This window comes from Rhinoraja longicauda, chromosome 30 (assembly GCF_053455715.1).
Source record: "Rhinoraja longicauda isolate Sanriku21f chromosome 30, sRhiLon1.1, whole genome shotgun sequence".
Classification (NCBI taxonomy): Eukaryota; Metazoa; Chordata; class Chondrichthyes; order Rajiformes; family Arhynchobatidae; genus Rhinoraja; species Rhinoraja longicauda.
Window position 1 is genome coordinate 16700544 of NC_135982.1, and position 15211 is coordinate 16715754.

At 43.7% G+C, this 15211-nt stretch overlaps 1 protein-coding gene across 6 annotated transcripts in view; it reads right to left on the reverse strand.

Annotated features, from left to right (window-relative positions):
- disp3 (dispatched RND transporter family member 3) overlaps positions 1-15211 on the reverse strand; it is a 374656-nt gene that overhangs the window by 103155 nt on the left and 256290 nt on the right. For all 6 annotated transcript variants that reach the window (XM_078425714.1, XM_078425713.1, XM_078425711.1 and 3 more), the window contains one exon: positions 3079-3213. In XM_078425714.1, the coding sequence (XP_078281840.1) occupies positions 3079-3213 (135 nt within the window). The remainder of the gene's footprint in view (positions 1-3078; positions 3214-15211) is intronic.

Here is a 15211-nt window from a genome sequence, read left to right on the forward strand (position 1 = left end):
ATTCTCTGCCTGAGAAGGCAGTGGAGGCCAATTCTCTGAATGCATTCAAGAGAGAGCTAGATAGAGCTCTTAAGGATAGCGGAGTCAGGGGGTATGGGGAGAAAGCAGGAACGGGGTACTGATTGAGAATGATCAGCCATTGAATGGCGGTGCTGGCTCGAAGGGCCGAATGACCTACTCCTGCACCTATTGTCTATTGTCTATTGTCTATAATCAGGAAATAAAGTAGACTTTCAATCGTCAGTTGTAGGTTTTAACATTGGAACAGGAATATTTGATTAAAAGACATGGAATCGAATGAATAAAAATCTGCACTTTGCTTTACTTTGGCGAGGGTTATAATGTCTTAATGGGAGATTAATGGGAGATTAAGACTTAGTTAGATATGCTGTGCAACTAAATGTTTGGTTTCCAAATTCAGTGAAGAGGCTGTTAGAGGAAGTTGCTGAGCTGGAAACCAAAGTCACTGGTGTCCTAGTTCATTAGCTCTTTATAACCGAGCCCATTATTGATATATATACAAATGTCTTGTGCGAGAACAATAATTATTTTTTAATGTCCAGAAACAAATTACAAAACAGACGTATCCAGATGAGGTGCAAATATCGCAGAACATTTAATTATCTTATTCAAATAAATAAAGCGTAATTGCAAATTTACTACTTCGGTTCTATAATTAGTTTTGGTTTAAAGCAAAAAGAAGTGGTTAAAAAGGTCGATCTTTCATGTGAACAGCTGAATTAATATAAGTGCCCATCGGACCTGACCTGGAATAAGATTTCTGATGATAATTGACCCCACACACGTTCCTCAGGTGCCTTTGCCTTGCTCCATTTATTCTGCTTCAGTTTCACATTTACTAACTTTTTAAGCAGAGATTGATTCTCTTTTCATCCCCTTTCTTTGGTTCACCCGCGGCCATCTCGTGGTCACACAATCAAGTGTTAAATGACCCTGCAGCATATCATCACAGAAGTGTCTATGTAGCTGGTCATTTTTTTAGTTTAGTTTAGAGATACGGCCCGGAAACAGGCACTTTGGCACCAACCACCAACCCCCGCACCTTAACACAACCCGACACATTGAGCGGCACGGTGGCGCAGCGGTAGAGTTGCTGCCTTACAGCGAATGCAGCGCCGGAGACTCAGGTTCGATCCTGACTACGGGCGCCGTCTGTATGGAGTTTGTACGTTCTCCCCGTGACCTGCGTGGGTTTTCTCCGAGATCTTCGGTTTCCTCCCACACTCCAAAGACGAGCAGGTTTGTAGGTTAATTGACTGGGTAAATGTAAAAATTGTCCCTGGTGTGTGTAGGATGGTGTTAATGTGCGGGGATCACTGGGCGGCGCGGACTTGGTGGGCCGTAAGGGCCTGATTCCGCGCTGTAGAATCTAAATCTAAAATCTAAACATGCTAGGGAAAATTTTAAATTTATACATTTATATCCACCCAATTAAACTACAAACCTGTACGTCTTTGGAATGCGGGAGTAAACCAGAGCACCCGGAGAAAACCCATGTGGTTACAAGGAGAATGTACAGAATCCGTACGTTCAGGAGAGGAAACGATAATCAGGATTGAACCCGGATCTCTGGCGCTGTAAGGCTGCAACTCTACTGCTATGCCTCCATGCCACCCTAATCTTCTAAAGCGATATTTCAGGAAATACAGATCTATCAGCATCTTCCCTTCCTAGTGCACAGATTACTATCAATAAAAATTATCCAAGAGGGTCTCCAAAGATCAGATCCAGTACTGAGTCTGAAGAAGGGTCTCGACCCGAAACGTCACCCATTCCTTCTCTCCCGAGATGCTGCCTGACCTGCTGAGTTACTCCAGCAGTTTGTGAATAAATACCTTCGATTTGTACCAGCATCTGCAGTTATTCTCTTATAGATCCAATACTGTGGCACTCGTCTGTAAAATGTAGAGCAGTTGCCGTTGAATGATGTTTGATTTGGTTCAACATCAGATGGTGCAGCGATATAAGGAGATGGAGTTAAATATATTGACTGCAATGTTCGGCAGTACTCTCTTTTCACTTCTGTTATCTATCTTTTAATGCGATGTAAGGAAAATAGCTGTGGGTGTGAGGATGGCCCCTGTATAATGGGTTGGTCTGCCATCTTCAGTGTTAGTGGACATATAGCCTCCAATTTACAAAGTCTTGTTGATCTGACCCAGAGAGGCTATAAATTGTCAGCTTGGAATGGGGGTTTTTCTGTTATAGTGAAGATTTCACCTGAGATTGGGCTGCATAGCAGCTCAGAGTTTACAAGTTGTATCTGCATCAGTATGCTTGATGTTGAAACAAGACACATTTCTCTAACATGAATAGTCCTCGCTTTAATGCACGTGAAAGAGAAACAGTGATTAAATAAGATTTTTTAAAAGCTTATTTTGAATTGTGGAGCGGCACAATAGCACAGTGGTCGGCACGACTTCCTCAGAACTCCAGCATCCAAGGGTCGATATTGACCTCAGATGCTCCCTGTGTGGTGTTTGCATGTTCTTCCTGTAAACATGTGGTTTTCCACCCTCCTTCTAAACCTCAAAGATGCGATGGTTGGTCGGTTAATTGGTTATTGTAAAAATAACCCTCCGTGTAGGCTGTTCATAGCAGAGTAGAGAGGAGGGGGAGTTGGGAAAGTCAATGGGCATGCGGGAGGAATAGGATGTAAGTGGTGGAATGGGATTGAAGGAATTGCTGATAGTTGTACACACAATGGGCTGAATGGCCTGATCCTGTATTGGAATATGTGTGTACATATTCACTTGCACTCGAATTTTAAATTCTTTCTATGTATTTCTTAGGAACATAGGAAAATAGGTGCAGGAGTAGGCCATTTGGCCCTTCGAACCAGCACTGTGATTCAATATGATCATGGCTGTTCATCTAAAATCAATACCCCGTTCTTGCTTTTTCCCCCATTCCTTTGGCCCCAAGAGCTAAATCTAACTCTCTCTTGACACCGATTTACTGGTTTAAAACTGTAAATGAAAACGCATGTTGGCAGAGAGATAAAAACGAAAACGTTTGTAAGGTCACAGGAAAGTAGATTATTGGAATGATACTCACCAATACCCACGATAACAAAGGCAGCCACTCCATTTAAGATGCCCAGGTATTGGGTACCGAATACCACATGGTATAGAAATAGGGCAACCAAACAGCTCAAACCAATACTGGCAATTCCAAAGAAGGTCAGGAAAGCTGGTGAAATACAAAAGGACAATTAGAATGCTCCTTGTGCCAAAGTGTGTGTGTGTGTGAGAACGGAGAAGGAATGTCTTCAAAGCAGAAAATGTGAGTTCAATTTTCAGAATTAAAAACTTTAAGCTAGTTTGATACTTGATGATGTAGCAAGTCTTATTTCAAATTTATTTTCATAAGCAGACATTGGGATCAAATTTACTGATGATAGACACAAAATGCTGGAGTAACTCTCTGGAGAAAAGGAATAGGTGACGTTTCAGGTCGAGACCCTTCTTCAGGCTCAGTCTGAAGAAGGGTCTAAACTCAAAATTCCTTTCTTCCAGAGATGCTGCCTGACCCATTGAGTTACTCCAGCACTTTGTAGTTCCTTCCTACCCAAACAAATTGACTGCCGTTTGCTATTTCCAAGCAGAATGGGAGATTGTGCTCATAATCTTCCTGATTTTATTACCATTAATTCACTGCCATTTTCTGCTAGGAATATCTGTTGGAAAAGGATCCAGCACATGCACAAAATTATTTGTATTGTTTCAGAGGTACCAATGATGCCAAGACCTCCATTCAGCTGAACAACAAGAAGAGAGGACACAAAACACATTTCACAAGAATAGGGAGACTGTGGAATCAATAACTGTAGACGAAACAATCGAATTTAAGGCAAAATTAACACATGCCAATATTTCTTAGTTTATTGGTACTGGATAATGTGATAAGCTCATAAGTTCATAAGTTATAGGAACAGAATTAGGCCATTCGGCCCATCAGGTCCATTCAATCATGGCCGATCTATCTTTCCCGCTCAACCCCATTCTCCTGGCTCCTCCCCAGAACCTTAAAATGCTGAATGACCAATTCCCTTGCAATGTCAGACTAAATTCATCAAAAATGTCGGTTGGATCGCGGAATAAATCAGTGTCATCAGTAATAAAAGCACATCATTAACAATCTTCCCCTCTACCAAAGCATTGCTTTCAGGTCAATACATTCAATTATGGAAAGGACAAAACAGATAAAAACCAAAAATCAACAATTCATAAACTTAACAGAAATGCTGGACATACACTATGGGAAAAGTTACATTCTGAAAGAGAAATACAAAAATAAATTTAAAAAAAACAAAATATTAATCACTTATTTAAAAATAATGTTGATTATAGAGTATTAACACGTAATGTTTCCACAGGACGAGGGCCAGTAGCCAAAGGATATAGATATAGATAGAGAGCCATCAGCCATCAACCTCCAAATAAGCTCTGAACCACATAGGCGTGGGGGCAATTTTACACTATTAGTGTTTTGTTTGTATGTTTATGACTTTTCTTTTCTCATTTATTGGTCACAGAGTACGATGTTTACAAATTTTATTGTGCCGTCGCAAGAAAGAATTTCATTGTTCTATCTGGGACATATGACAATAAAACACTCTTAACTCTATTAGAACTTTTGACTATTGATTATCAGTCTGAGGAAGGGTCTCGACCTGAAACGTCACCCATTCCTTCTCTCCAGAGATGCTGCCTGACCCGCTGAGTTACTCCAGCAATTTTTGTCTACCTTCGATTTATACCAGCATCTGCAGTTTTTTTCCTACAGTACTGTGTAGTAGTGACTCTAAAGTACCAATGGCAACACTGCATCACACTGGGAATGAAAAGGAAGGGGTTGAGCATACTACACAGAACAAACATTTTATTGCACAGCGAACAATTTAATTGGAATTGTTTTTTTTATAAAGACGGAAAAACAACAGCAGCTTCTCTCTATAAATGCTGGACAATAAACTAAATCACAGTTAGCAACAGTGTAGTCATTGTGTTTGGTGGACTGAGGAATTAGAGTCATAGAGTCATATAGTGATACAGTGTGGAAACAGGCCCTTCTTGCCCACACCAGCCAACATGTCCCAGCTACACCAGTCCCACCTGCCCGCGTTTGTCCTATCCATGTACTGTACCTGTCTAACTGTTTCTTAAACATTGGGATAGTCCCTGCCTCAACCACCTCCTCTGGCAGCTTGTTCCATACACCCACCACTCAATTATCCAATCATCTCCATTCTGGCCAGCTACAGTATTGTCTCTGGATATAGCCACAAAATAATTAAGAAAATTATACCCGGGTCTAGCAGACGATGAAGGAGTTAGAGGGTTGGGGATGGAAAAGAGGTGAGATATATTGTCACGCAACAAGTTATTATGATCTAGAATGCGGTGTCTGAAAGGGTGGAGAAGAAATTCAAGAGAAACTTTCACGTTAATTGGATAGATGGTTGAAGTAGATATATTTGTACAGCTGCAGGCAAAGTGCAGGGGGGTGTCACTAATTAAATAGCTCTTTCAAAACGATGCCACAGGTATAACAGATCAAATGGCATCCTTCCCTGCAGTGTGCTTTTACCCTGCTGTGCTTTACGTCTTTGGTTGCACAGTCTGGGAGCGTCATGAATTCTGATGGATTTTGGGTCAGAGGGAGGAGAGTTTCAGTGAACGCATTTCATTCCGTAAGGAGTAATACAATGGTGTTCCCGAGGAATCAATATTTATATGGAGAGGTGTGTAAAATCATGAGAGGGACATCTCATGAGAGATCGGAGATGAGGAAGAACTTTTTCAGTCAGAGAGTGGTGAAGGTGTGGAATTCTCTGCCTCAGAAGGCAGTGGAGGCCAGTTCGTTGGATGCTTTCAAGAGAGAGCTGGATAGAGCTCTTAAGGATAGCGGAGTGAGGGGGTATGGGGAGAAGGCAGGAACGGGGTACTGATTGAGAGTGATCAGCCATGATCGCATTGAATGGTGGTGCTGGCTAGAAGGGCTGAATGGCCTACTCCTGCACCTATTGTCTATTGTCTATTGACCCACACAACCTCTGGCCCAGAGTAGGGGAATCGAGAAGCAGAGGGCATAGGTTTAAGGTGAAGGGGGAAAGGTTTAACAGGAACCTGAGGGGTGACATTTTCACACAACAGGGTGGTAGGTGGACGGAACGAGCTGCCAGAGGAGGTAGTTGAGGCAGGTACTATTGCAATGTTCAAGAAACATTTAGGTAAGTACATGGATAGGACAGGTTTAGAGGGATATGGGGCAAGAGCAGGCAGGTGGGATTGGTGTAGATGGAACATGTTGGCTGGGGTGGGCAAGTTGGGACGAAGGGCCTGTTTCCACGCTGTAAGACTCTATGCCTCTACGACAACATCAGAGATTAAAAGTAAACCCGTGTCACTGGGGCTGTGGAGCAACAACATTAGAGTCTGTGCCATCTGAATAGACCAAACTGGGTAAAGGAGACAGATTTGGTTGTTTTTGTTTTGTTTCTTCGTTTAAAACAAAATGGCACCACTGAATTTTTGTTCGCTGAAAGCAAGATAAACTCATGGTGATGATTCAACTACCTACGATCACATCGCAAACTAGGGGATTACAATCTCATTCTCCTGGTCCATGGTGCTTCGCCATGAACATGTTTCCAAAACTGGTAAACAATATAGTATTTAACTGCAGTTTACTAAGTTCATTAGTTCTCGGAGCAGAACTAGGCCATCTGGCCCATCAAGTCTACTCCACCATTCAATCACGGCTGATCTATCTTTCCCTCTCAACCCCATTCTCCTGCCTTCTCCCAATAACTCCTGACACCTTTACTATTCAATAATCTGTCAATCTCTGCCTTAAAAATATCCATTGAGTTGGCCTCCACTGCCATCTGTGACAATGAATTCCACAGATTCACCACTCTCCAACTGAAGAAATTCCTATGTAGGAAAATAACTGCAGATGCTGGTTCAAATCGAAGGTAGACACAAAATGCTTGAGTAACTCAGCGGGACAGGCAGCATCTCAGGAGAGAAGGAATGGGTGATGTTTCGGGTCGAGACCCTTCTTCCTCCTCATCTCCTTTCTAAAGGTACATCCTTTTATTCTGAGGCTACGGGCTCTGGTCCCGGACTCTCCCACTGGTGGAAACATCATCCCTGCATTCACTCTATCCAGGCCTTCCACTATTCGGTAAGTTTCAGAGAGGGCCCCCTTCATCCTTCTAAACTCCAGCAGAGAACAGGGCCAGTGCCTTCAAATGCTCATCATATGTTAACCCAATCATTCCTGGGATCATTCTCCTCTGAACCCTCTCCAACACCAGCACATCCTCAGAAATGGGGCCCAAACGTACTCACAATACTCCAAATGCAGTCTGACCTGTGTCTAATAAAGCCTCAGCATTACATCTTTGTTTGTGTATTCTAGCCCTCTCGAAATAAATGTTAGCATTACATTCGCCTTCCTGAATACTTATTCTTCAAACACCAAAATATTTTCATTATGTAAGATGTAGTCATATTTTGCTGGAACCATTGAAGCAGGTCTTCAGAACTATTTATATTCGGCCTGACACACTATGTAACTAACCCTGTGCTATTTTAGTGCCCTCACTTGAAAACGCTCGGCTTGTCATGTGTAAAATAGGAACATCTATTCAATTCTGCCTGTACAATGTTCCTGTTCTTGTGAAGAGCACAACAACAGAGATATTCAGCATCACAGTCATGAAATTCACTTCAGAATCTGACATCTATTGAAGGTGTTGTAACTACTGCAACTGATGTGTTAACTGATAGATTTGATTTCCTGCCACAACACTCTGTCACATTGGCCCAGTCACAGTTTTCTCAAAGTTTATTGTTGCCACCTTTATGGCTAACTGGCGTGTGGCCAGCCCTTCTCCAAGACTGGCCAATACACTGGAAAATTATAGGGATCAAAGCCAGCATCCACATATTACAAGTTAGACTTAGCTCTTGGGGCTAAAGGAATCAAGGGATATGGGGAGAAAGTGGGAACGGGGCACTGATTTTAGATGATCAGCCATGATTATATTGACTGGCAATGCTGGCTCGAAGGGCCGAATGGCCTACTCCTGCACCTATTTCTCTATGTTTCTATATTTTTTAATTGCCCCCAGAAGAATATGTTTTGTACAGATCAAGACCGATAGACTCAGTACCAAGATGGCGCCCAACCCGGGCAACTATTTGCGTGCTCACCACAGAAGTAGATCTACAATCACATATTACAATCGCTCCACACTCTTAAATCTCTATTCCTGCAGCAACATTTCACCTTGCACTGAACATTATACCCTTATCATGTATCTATACACTGTAAAAGGCTCGAATGTAATCATGTGTTGTCTTTCCACTGACTGGATAGCACGCAACAAAAGCTTTTCAATGTACCTCGGTACACGGGCGGCACGGTGGCGGAGCGGTAGAGTTGCTGCCTTACAGCGAATGCAGCGCCGGAGACTCACATTTGATCCTGACTACGGGCGCCGTCTGTACGGAGTTTGTACGTTCTCCCCGTGACCTGCGTGGGTTTTCTCCGAGATCTTCAGTTTCCTCCCACACTCCAAAAGACGTAAATGTAAAAATTGTCCCTAGTGTGTGTAGGATAGTGTTAATGTGCGGGGATCGCTGGGCGGCGCAGACTCGGTGGGCGGAAGGGCCTGTTTCCGCGCTGTATCTCTAAATCTAAAATCTAAAAAACTAAACTGTAACTGTAACCTCAATGAATTTCTCCCTGTATTATCAGAAGATAAAAACATCATTTCATTGTAACTTTCTTATTTGGGAGAAAACTTTCTATTCAAACATCACTCCAGTGCACAATCCAATCTAACACTGCAGTGCCCTTCAGATCATATGATGCACTAACAGGGTGGCATTGAGATATAATGCCAATTGATGCCCCACCTACCTTTTCAGATAGATTAAAAAAATCCTATAATCCTATCTAAAGTGGAATGAGAATACTCCCCCTTGGTATTTATATCTACATTAAAAAAAATTATCTTGTTATGAATGCTGCTTATGAGACTTTGGCTTATACAAATCAGCTGCAGTCTTTCCTTACATCAGTGATTGTATACACTGGAATTTAGAAGGATGAGAGGGGATCTTATCGAACCATATAAGATTATTAAGGGGTTGGACACGTTAGAGGCAGGAAACATGTTCCCGATGTTGGGGGAGTCCAGAACCAGGGGCCACAGTTTAAGAATAAGGGGTAGGCCATTTAGAACAGAGATGAGGAAAAACTTTTTCAGTCAGAGAGTTGTAAATCTGTGGAATTCTCTGCCTCAGAAGGCAGTGGAGGCCAATTCTCTGAATGCATTCAAGAGAGAGCTAGATAGAGCTCTTAAGGATAGTGGAGTCAGGGGGTATGGGGAGAAGGCAGGAACGGGGTACTGATTGAGAATGATCAGCCATGATCACATTGAATGGTGGTGCTGGCTCGAAGGGCCGAATGGCCTACTCCTGCACCTATTGTCTATTGTCTATTATGGCTATTCCAGAGTCTTTGGCAATCAAGCAAAAGGTAGTGCAAAAGGCACTTCTTACGATTTTTTTGACAAGTTGTCTGTTCGTCTTCAGTCTGGGCTGGCATTCACAAGAGCATTCAAATGGCCACCAAATTTCCCTGAAGCCAATTTCAATGCTAACCCCAGCCCCCGAAGTGCCTTCCCATCAGACGTGCCCTAACTTCTCATGGAAAGATACCATGCCCTCACCTCGGCAGCCCACCACCCAGAATGTCGTAGACAAGGACCAGAGCAATGGCACGTCTCCTGGATAGAGGTGCAACACATCCAGAGTGCGGAGAGATGAGAATTTGAAGATATCATCACTTTTGCGGTGAATTTCCACATCGTTCCCATGTTCCATCTCTGACTCTTTCTTTCTCCCTCTGGATCTCTGCATCTCCATCTCATTGGTGAGCCTAGCTACAAACATCATTACAAGCCTGTAGACGCACGGCACTGCTTTGACTAGACTTCCTCCCGCACTGTCTCCTGTAAGGACACCAGTCAGTCTGAAGAAGGGTCTCGACCCGAAACGTCACCCGTTCCATCTGTCCCGAGATGCTGCCTGACCCGCTGAGTTACTCCAGCATTTTGTGTCTACCTTCGATTTAAGCCAGCATCTGCAGTTTTTTTCCTACATTTCATTCTTCTTGATCCTCCATCTCTGTCATATTTTCTCCAATAGTGAGACTTTCTGCACAGCTATATTTAAGATGTCTTTCCTGAACCATGGCTTCCCTTCCACTGCAGTGGGCAGAGCCTGGGAGCTCACCTCATCTATTTCATGCACCTCTGCTCAAAAACCCTTCTTCTCCCGGTCAGAACAAGGACAGAGTTCTTCTACTCTCCATCCAATGCCCATTGGGTCATCGTGTTCAGTCCCCAGCACCAACCTTGAGCTTCTACTTTTTCTGCCATTTTAATTCTTCATCCCATGCCCACCCTGACCTATTTATCTGCGGTCTCCTATACTTTTACAATGAGTCCCAAAGCAAGCATCTGGTAGACATGTTGCCGTCTTCGGGGGTTCAACAATTGATTCTCCAACTTTATGTTGCACACATTTTGCATTTCTATCAGTGTCAGAATTGCCCTTTCTGCCAGCCGCCCACCTGTGATATTTGCGAGAGTTTTTCTCTCTCTCTCCGTCAGTACAGCCTGGCTCGCTGGGCACATCGCACAGTCCCACACTTCCCAACACATCAACCCATTTGACCGGGTCACAGATATCCTCATTGTCCCCATCACAGATATCCTCATTGTCTCCCTCCTGTCACCTTCTCAGCAACTTACCACTGACCACCATCAGTGTGAAAAAAACGCCACTCAGATTCCTATTAAATGTTTCCCCTCTCACCATAAATATAGGGCGGCACAGTGGCACAGCGGTTGAGCTACTGCCTTGCAGTGCCAGAGACCCGGGTTTGGTCCTGACTATGGTTGCTGCCTGCACAGAGTTTGTACGTTCTCCCTATGACCTGCATGGGGTTTTCTCTGATATCTTCAGATTCGTCCCACACGTCAAAGACGTAGGTTAATTGGTTTGGTATAAATGGAAATTGCCCCTAGTGTTTGTAGGATAGTGTTAGTGTGCGGGGATCACTGGTCGTTGCGGACTCAGTGAGCGGAAGGGCCTGTTTCCGCGCTGTATCTTTAAACTAAACTATATGGCCTTCAGCTTAAGGCTTCCCTATCCTGGGGGAAAGACCCCATGTAGGTAAAATAGCAGGGGAGGGTTTGCTGTGGACTGCCAGTGTTCACCTCTTGTGTTCTGGTACTGTCTCCAGTGAATTCTATGGCCATTGAAGCTGAGATTCCTCAGAGTGTTTACTTCAAGGAACTCAATGTAAAGTCATGTGGATTCTAACATCTGTACTGCATGGTTACTCACGGAAAAACACACCGACTCGTCTCCAGTAGCTGCCAGTGTTCCTGAAATGGTGCTGACATGGATTCTGCTCTCGGTTTTACTGGTAATTTGATTTGTTCCCTCAATATAGAAGTGGTGAATATAAATGAATACATTGACCATCCACTTAAATCAGAGAATGTTTCAGTAAGCAAGTCTCAGATATTACTTTTCTTCACTTTGTCCAATCCAACTCTCCTGTTCAATATTCATGTTTTTGGTAGCAATTAAAAAAATTACAAATAGATTCTGCTTTCACCGAATCGTGCCACTGAAACGTACACTCAACACAGTTATGTAAGAAAATAACTGCAGATGCTGGTACAAATCGATTTATTCACAAAATGCTGGAGTAACTCAGCAGGTCAGGCAGCATCTCGGGAGAGAAGGAATGTTTTTTTTTCCATGGTGAAGATGAGGGAGTGGGGGCCTGGGAACCGGAAGTTATCGAGGAGATGGAGAGCATGTGAAGTGTCTTGGACGTAGGTGGGGAGGGATTTAACCAGGGGGGATAGGATGGAGTCGAGGTAGGTAGAGATGAGTTCGGTGGGGCATGAGCAGGCAGAGACAATGGGGTAGATCGTCGGAGATGATGAGGTCCGTGATGGTGCTGCTGATAAAGGTCTGGTGTTTGTCGGTGGGGTCATGGTCCAGGGATAGGTAGGAAGAGGTGTCTGATAGTTGTCGTCTGGCCTCGGTCCGGTAGAGGTCAGCATGCCAGACTACCACAGCCCCTCCCTTGTCAGCGGGTTTAATGATTAAGTCCGGGTTGGTGCGGAGTGATTGGAGGGCTGCACGTTCAGGAGGGGAGAGGTTGGAGTTCGTCAGGGGAGTGGAGAATTTGAGGCGGCTAATGTCAGGCCGGCAGTCTGAAGAAGGGTCTCGACCCGAAACGTCACCATTCCTTCTCTCCCGAGATGCTGCCTGACCTGCTGAGTTACTCCAGCATTTTGTGAATAAATCACTCAACACAGTTGTTGTGTACAAGAGTTTCTTATATCTGAATTCTATTTGTGATTGTGTGAATTATTTTGCTGCACACTAGCACCATTTGTAACCTAATTGTGACCCTCCGTGTCCTTGAGTAATCACGTTTGGACATTTACTTATTTAGAGGCATGGGTGTCATGGCGGAGCAGCGGTAGATTTGCTGCCTTACAGCGCCAGAGCCCTGGGTACCATCCTGACTACGGGCGCTGTTTGTACAGACTTTGTACATTCTCATCATGACCTGCGTGGGTTTTCTCCGGGAGCTCCGGTTTCCTCCCACTCTCCAAAGACATACAGGTTTGTCGGCTAATTGGCTTGGTGTAATTGTAAATTGTCCCTAGTGTGTGTAGGGTAGGGTTAGTGTGCAGGTATCGCTGGTCGACCCAGACACGGTGGGCCGAAGGGCCTGTTTCTGCGCTGAATCTCTAAATCTAAAAAATCTAAATCTTCAGTCAAGTCAAGTCAAGTCAAATTCATTCAAACTTGACTTGAATAAATTTGACTTGACTTGACTTGACTGAAGATTTAGATTTTTTAGATTTAGAGATTCAGCGCAGAAACAGGCCCTTCGGCCCACCGGGTCCGCGCCGCCCATCGATCCCCGCACACTAACACTATCCTACACCCACTAGGGACAATTTTTTACATTTGCCCAGCCAATTAACCTACAAACCTGCACGTCTTTGGAGTGTGGGAGGAAACCGAAGATCTCGGAGAAAACCCACGCAGGTCACGGGGAGAACGTATAAACTCCGTACAGACGGCGCCCGTAGTCAGGATCGAACCTGAGTCTCCGGCGCTGCATTCGCTGTAAGGCAGCAACTCTACCGCTGCGCCACCGTGCCGCCCGTTTCTGTTTCTGTCCTGCATTTCTAAACTAAATTAAATATGAAATCCCATTTCATAAACACAAAGCCCTTATGAATGGCATCACTAAAGTTAAACTAAATTTCACTTTTTATCTTTCTAAAAATGAGTCCCATTATTATTTTGGGTACATGATTTTCTGTGCATTATGGCAGTATTAAAAGAAGATAAAGATAATTTAACATTTTACACCTCTGACAGTGCAATACTTTCTCAGTACGTCAGCTGAATGTTAGTCTGAACAGTGTGCCTGTCTCTGATAAGTCAACCCCATGCTTGCAGGCAGTGCACCCAAATGAGCTACAGTATAAATGGCTTTCATACAAAGGTTAATCTGCAAAAGGTGGATTCACTTGCCTGGCTGCATTGGAATTAGACTTTATTAATTTATCCTATGAATTATTCAACTGCCCCAAATTAATCTCTCTTGTAATTTCCAATTGATATCGGGAGGTAAACCCAGGCCAGTCAAATCCATGGGCAGGGACAAGAGTTGACAAATGTGCTTGCCTCCTATTACATAGAAAACAGGTGCAGGAGTAAGCCATTCAGCCCTTCGAGCCAGCACCGCCATTCAATATGTTCATGGCTGATCATCCAAAATCAGTACCCCGATCTGGCTTTTTCCCCATGTCCCCTGATTTCCTTAGCCCTAAGAGCTAAATCTAACTCTCTCTTGAAAACATCCAGTGAATTGGCCTCCACTGCCTTCTGGGGGAGAGAATTCCACAGATTCACAACTCTCTGGGTGAAAAGGTTTTTCCTCTTCACAGTCCTAAATGGCCTACCCCTTATTCTTAAACTGTGACCCCTGGTTCTGGACTCCCTCAATATTGGGAACATTTTTCCTGCATCTACCCTGTCCAATCCTCAAATGTTTGACTGCATATGACTCACAACAAATTTACTGACCCAATTTCTCTTATATGTTTCTATAAGATCCCCTCTCATCCTTCTAAATTCCAGCGGATACAAGTCCAGTCGACCCATTCTTTCATCATACGTCATTCCTGCCATCCTGTGAATTAACCAGGTGAACCGGAAGATTGGCGCATTGCGCATGTGGTGCCTTTGTTTAAAAAAGGTTCTAAAAGTAAACCTAGCAATTATAGACCTATTAGTTTGACGTCTGTGGTGGGAAAATTAATGGAAAAGATACTTAGGGACAATATATATAATTATTTGGACAAACAAGGCCTGATTAGAAACAGTCAACATGGATTTGTGCCTGGAAGGTCATGTTTGACTAATCTTCTTGAATTTTTTGAAGAGGTTACCAGGGAAATTGATAAGGGCAAGGCTGTGGATGTTGTCTATATGGACTTCAGTAAGGCATTTGACAAGGTTCCACATGGAAGGTTGATTAAGAAGGTTAAATCGTTGGGTATTAATAGTGAGGTTGCAAGATGGATTCAACAATGGCTGAATGGGAGATACCAGAGGGTAACGGTTGATAATTGTATGTCAGGTTGGAGGCCAGTGTCTAGTGGAGTACCCCAAGGATCTGTGTTGGGTCCACTGTTGTTTGTCATTTACATTAATGATCTGGATGATGGTGTGGCAAATTGGATTAGTAAATATGCAGATGATACTAAGATAGGTGGTGTAGTTGATAGTGAGGTAGATTTTCAAAGTCTACAGAGAGACTTGGGCCTTTTGGAAGGGTGGGCTGAAAGATGGCAGATGGAGTTTAATGCTGATAAGTGTGAGGTGCTGCATTTTGGTAGGACAAATCAAAATAGGACGTACAGGGTAAATGGTAGGGAATTGAGGAATGCAGTGGAACAGAGGGATCTGGGAATAACTGTGCATTGTTCCCTGAAGGTGGAATCTCATGTGGATAGGGTGGTGAAGAAGGCGTTTGGTATGCTTGCCTT